The sequence below is a fragment of the Egretta garzetta genome, unplaced genomic scaffold, assembly GCF_000687185.1.
Source record: "Egretta garzetta isolate BGI_Z169 unplaced genomic scaffold, ASM68718v1 scaffold573, whole genome shotgun sequence".
Taxonomy (NCBI): domain Eukaryota; kingdom Metazoa; phylum Chordata; class Aves; order Pelecaniformes; family Ardeidae; genus Egretta; species Egretta garzetta.
Genome location: NW_009259180.1, coordinates 1,538,590 through 1,544,589, shown reverse-complemented (window position 1 = coordinate 1,544,589; position 6,000 = coordinate 1,538,590). Strand labels below are relative to the sequence as shown.

Below are 6,000 nucleotides of genomic sequence, written 5' to 3'. Positions count from 1 at the left end.
CATGAAACACCATGTCAGGTCAAAAAAAAAAAAAAAAAAGTCTAAATGTTGTTTCAGTTCAACAGTGAATACAGTCTGTCTATGGGACCAAAATCACCTCATCCTACTAGCCTTTTGGTGTTCAGCGGCCTTATTTCATATCAAAGTCCTCATTTATAGCTATGTCTTAATCTGCAAAAGTCTGCTATGTTAACAGCTGTACTGACCCTGTTCCAGTCTGGACTGGAATGTGCCCCTGGAATGTGCGCGTATTAGTGTTTTTCTGGAAGATATAAGAGTTATTTGTAATTATAACTGTAATTTGCAATCACCTTTGTAGAAAGCAGCTACTACTGGGAGTTCATTAGGTGGCTGCCTGTCAGAGTTTCTCAACACAAAAAACCAGCGCACTATCTTTTCCTGATTAGTGCTTGATTTATTTCATTCAGAGAAAAAAAAACAAACCATGAGGCTACATTACTGTTTATTTTCCCATCCATACACAAATATCATTTGTGTCTGTGTAAGCCGGAATGGGCATGGCACTGGGAATAGTGGGTGGCTTAGATTATTGGTGTTGCCCTGCAGATGCAAGTTTTGTACTATTTTTAATTTGGGCAGTATTCCCCACCAGACTAAAACAATTTACATGTAGAGCAGATTTGGGTTCCAAGTAAACTTTAGCTGTATAATTTTTAAAAAAAACCTTTGTGGCTTACTTGGCTCCAAGCCATAGTCTACAACATACCATACAGTTTGTGGAAGAGGAAGAGATGAGAAAAGGGTGATGGACAGGGCAGTTTCTGATCACTCGGTAACATCAGTGTAGATCCAGAATAACTATGCCAACTTCAGTTAAGTCACTTCTATGTAATTCAAAGCAGAATCTGCTGTGATTCCTCAGTGTGTTTCGTATGATCAAAACACCAATGTAAGCTATGAATTACCATAAAAAATTTTAACCATTTAGAAACCTATGTTCTTTTGTAAAAATTAATTAGGCACTTGGAAAGTTAGGTATTGATTTTTTTAGTAAGGCTTAAACTCTTGAATGGATCTTTTTTTTTTTCTCATTGAAAATGGAGGCCAACAGAAGCATTTTCTATGGATAATACACTCTGTTAAATTTTGGAAGATTTTTTGCTTTGGCTTTCTTGAAAAATGAAAGATGCAGTGAAGGTCTGAATATTGAATGTTTTCCAAACACAGGGATACTACTCTGTCCTAAGTATGCCTTCCTCTGCAATCTGAAAAACAAACTCTGGGCACGCAAAGCAAAAGTCATGGCCAGTTGTTTCTCATTTGCACTGTTACTCAGTTTAGACGTTGCCTTTTTCATTCCAGTTAGGGCGTACCACTTCTCATTCAGTGCTGTTCCTTCCAGAGTGTGTAGCCTACAAAAGTTAATAAGTACTACATGGTGTAAACTTCTAAGTACTATTAGCATGACTGCAGAAATGTTGCTTGTCTTAGATACTTTATTTTGGTTAGGGTGCTCATTCTGTAATACATCCTTTTTTGAATAACACATGATAAAAAGTTCTAAAATGTTTTATTGTAATACTAAAATGTAGCTTTGTCTGATCATTGTTTTAGGAATTAGCCAACTGTTTTGTAACGTGTCATGTGAAGGTCTCTACAGCATTATGTAGGTTTCTGTTTGTTCACACTTAGTATTGTTTTCTGATTTCATGTCTTGTCTGGGGATTAACTCTGCCACACATTTTCTTGAAACAGGGAGGGGGACACAGTGGTTTAGTGATTAACACAGCAGAATGCTTAAGTGAAAATAGCTGCAGAACTCAAAAAACACACAGTTCAAACAGGTCAAAGTATACACGCCATGAAGAGATGTGCATTTTTTGCATTGTAAACCAGTAGCAAGTGTGACTTTGGAAGAAGAGAATCATTTTGCTTTCGTATTGAAAGTGTTAAACACTGGGGTAGCGACTTTTCTGTGGGTCTGCCAGTGTTCAAATAAGTAACTGGAGAAAATGTTCTGCTTTGCTTTCAGGAGTTGCTAAGTCGAACATCACTAGAGACCGAGAAATTAGATCTAATGGCTGAAGTTTCAGACCTGAAGATTAAGCTGGTTGGTATGGAAAAGGAACAGAGTGAATATGAAGAGAAACAGAACAAAGCTGAGGTGAGTTTCTTTAATTAGCTTGTTTTCTTTTTTTTTTTCCTATCATGTGGCTATGGTATGCTGTCATACACCTGAGCTTTTGATCTGAAATCAGCATACAATAGGATTTTCCATGCTTATAGTACAGGCCATATCATTGATCCTGTGAATTCAGTGAGGAATATGATTATGCATTTTTGGGATGTGGGTTCTTTTCCCCTCTCTCATTATACTTCAAAGGTTGCTGCTTGGCTTTAATCAAGGCACAAAGTCCCTTCCAGAAGCATACAACTGGCATTCACTTAACCCTTTCCTTTCCACAGGAGCTGGGCTGGCATGGCCATCTGAGGCCTACCAGAGCTCTTCTCTTTGCTTGTTTATGTGGCAGAGAAGACTGTCAGTTCAGTAGTGTCAGGGGTGCTGTGAACACTTAGATGATTGCCCTTGGTGATTTTAATGCCTTCATGACACTTGGGAGGGAAAGGCAAGGGGCAGGGCATTTTCCTCAAATGACCCTTTCCCCTTGTGGTTACATAATAAATAGTGGGGGAAAAAAAAAAAAAATTACATGCATTGGAGGAAATTCTATTCCTTAGTCCCCTTCAGATGTGGAGAGTTCTGGACATCAAAGAAACTTTGCTTTTTACCATATTGGTTACGAAAGAGAGTATGAAATGGGGAATCATATGAACAACAACCATTTCATGGTAGTGAGCAGCAGGTGGGAGCTTGGAAGGAAAGTGATTACGGAGGGCAGTAATTCATTTGGATTGCCATGTGCTGCAGGACATGCTCAGTGGTCCTGTAAGGGGACCGACTAGCAGGAGAGGATTACCTGGCAAGGGAGGATTACTAGGTCCAAGATTTATATGTTGCTGACTGAAAAGAGACTTTATGTTCCACATTGGCTTAGGAAAATTTGAAATCCAGGCGGTGTTAGAAAACTGTTTGTTCTCCACAATGTTGCTAGTGGAATATTTGATAACTATGCATAAGTAATTTACCTGCAGTGACATAATGTGTTTGGGGTGTGTTTGTTTTTTGACTTATTTATCCTCAGAAGTTTTCTTTAGAGATTAAAAGATAGCTTAAAGAGAGCAATTTCTGGCAGAGGTTGCAAGCCAGAGAGGCACCAGCTGCTGTTTTTACCACCTGTGGCCTTCTTGTGCTTTTTCACCCATAATTGTCAGCGTCTTGTGTACAGAAGGCCTAAGCAGTCTCGTACTACCTGAAAATCTAAAGGGGTCTGTGCAGTGCCTAATTGCCTCAGATGGCAGCCTGCTCCCAGCAGCCACCTTCCTGAGAGGCCTTCAGCACTTCCCAGTACATGTCGAATACGAGGAAGAGGCTGCTTAAATTATTGCAGGACGTGCACAGTCACCCTGACTCCTGGAAAGCAGCAAAGCTTTTGAGTGCATTTGCATTGACAGGATCTTTAAGTACCGAGTAGGTCTGGGCCTGTGATGAGGGTGAGGCTGTGACCTGTGAAATTCTTCTGCCACTGCAACAAGGTATGTGGCCCCCTTGGATGGAAAAGTTGAGCTTTATTGGCCTGGAAGCCTTTGTGGAAAAGGATTCTAATCTGATGGAAAAGTTGAGAATCATTGTGTTAAGTATGCCCTGAATTATTAACTACCCCAAGATGTGATTAGATTTCTGGCCTGTTGAAAGTCACAAACCTGTGTATACAAAGCAAGGAAAATGGGTGTTGTAAGTAAAGCTGTGGGAAATAAACAGCATTTTTGGTTTGTTCATTGAGCTATTTTACAAATTACTTCAGATTGTCCTGAATAAGCTTTAATTCAATTTGTCGAGATGAACAGCGTTGTTTTCAGTCAGACTGGATGCTTACTTGAATTGTAATGCTTTAACCCTATTTCAGCTCCTTTTACTGTAAATTTTACTAATTTTGAATACAAACACAATTTCAAACATCAGAATTAAATTTACTAATATATTATATTATACTATTAGACTACACCAGTTGCTTAAATTGGGTAATGTCTTTGAGTGTCTTCCTGAACTCCTTGCCTACACTGCCCAGCTACATCTTTCTAGTGAATAAGCCACTCTTATGTATGCCAACAGCCTACCTTTAGTTTGCCCTTGTTTACGCGTACAGAGTTGTGTTGTGGTAACCTAATTGCTTCAGAGTGAGACAGTTCTCCAAACTGACAGTGACTGAATGAAATTAATCTTGTTGTAATCGTATCTCTGAATGTCGTGGCTACTACAACATGCTCTTACAGTGTATAATGCCTCAAATGAATGCAATTAGTATTTTTATAAAGTGGAATAAAGCTCTGGGTGACAGAGATAGAGCCTTTTGTATAGATTGCAGCTGGCCAATTACTGCTTTGAAGACCGAGTTTGGGACTGACAGAGGTGAGCAGAAGGGTGATTTTTATAGATTTGCTACTATCAGAAGTAATAGTCCTCAGTTTTCACCCTAGTGCGTGTGTTAGAAGCATCTAGGAGTTAAACCCTTTTAAACAGCCTGTTAATGATACTTCATAGCTGACCCTGCAATTTCTAAATATAATAATGGGTTTTAAAAAGTTTAAAATTAAATGTGACATTGCAGAGTAATTCAGCTAAAATTTGCTCTGCACTTTAATTTTGTGTCGGCTTATTTCACAGCAGCTGTTTCCAGTCACATAGAACTTATCTGTAGAATTATTTCACTGGTTGGGTTGGGGGGAAACAAAACAAATTAAGATATCCTGCTAAATATGAGCAAGTTGTAATGAGTCAGATTCATTTCACTTTATCTTGTGCAGCTGTGGTTTAGTTTTGGTTTTAGTTAGCAGCAAAGAGTTTATCAAACATCTCTAGCCTCCTCTCAAAGGTATTAATTTCACACTGAATGCCACTTGTCTCTGGCTCTTCAAAAGCACATGCTAAATTTAAAGCGCCATTTATTTATATATATATAAAACACAGGGGCCGGGAGAATAGCTGCTTGTAAATGGACAGTCTCACTCCTGGCTTTGTCATTTTAATTCTTTTTTTTTGTGGAATAATGTTCTACTTTTGCTGCAGTGATGCTGTGAAGGTTTCTGAAACCCCACCTGAAGGAACTTTTCTCTTACCTGAGAAGCCTTAGAAATTTTGGAAATATGTTTTCTTAATGTAGGAAGGTATGAATGAGTAGCATTATCAAGTGATTAATGGCAGCGCAGATGCCTGCTCTACCCGAAAGTAGACAAAAGAGACCACCTATCACTCTCGGGAGACTGCGGGAATAGTTGTCCATTTCTACTTGCTTAGCAGCCCTTCTTCTCTCCTACTTTTTCTTTTCTAGCATGGGATAAGTTTTGTGGGTTTTGCTCTTTCATACTGAGGATCTGAAGTTTGCTGTAAGCTGTTGGGAAGTGTTCTGTGGCTCTTGTGTGGACAATTCTGAATTAAATACCTAGTGCATAGTTCCTCGCAATTTCAAAGAAACGAGTCAGTGAGCCACTGACTCCCACTGGGGACTTTGGTCTGTTGTCTCACCTGAATTAAATTCAAGATATAGTATGTTAGTGTTAATAAATTTTCATGCTTGAATCTCAAACATAAGATGCCTTTTCTACCTTGAAGCTAGAAACAACTGTAAAGGCATATATTGCAGCTGGAGTTCATCTGTTTCTCCTCCATAGACCTCTCATCCTTCACTGGGGTAAGGATTGCTGCCGTTTCTGTACTGTCAAGCTTGCCCTTAGGGAAGTCTGTGTGGGTATAGAGTGTTTCCCATTCCTGTTTTTAATGTGAGGCAAAAGAGAAAAGAATTGCAAGGCTGCAGCAGAAGTGTTTCTGAACTCTCCCATGTTGCCACAACTGGAGCAGCTGTCAGTTTGTGCTTAAAAGCCTGTGCATCTTGTTTGAGCAGCGGTTCTTCAGAACCTTGTATG

General features: G+C 39.3%; 1 protein-coding gene across 1 annotated transcript in view; it reads left to right on the top strand.

The window, feature by feature from the left end:
- Positions 1-6,000, top strand: part of PPFIBP2 (PPFIA binding protein 2) — an 82,872-nt gene that overhangs the window by 46,917 nt on the left and 29,955 nt on the right. Inside the window, exon 5 of the mRNA XM_035891251.1 lies at positions 1,994-2,125. Coding sequence (XP_035747144.1) covers positions 1,994-2,125 — 132 coding nt within the window. The remainder of the gene's footprint in view (positions 1-1,993; positions 2,126-6,000) is intronic.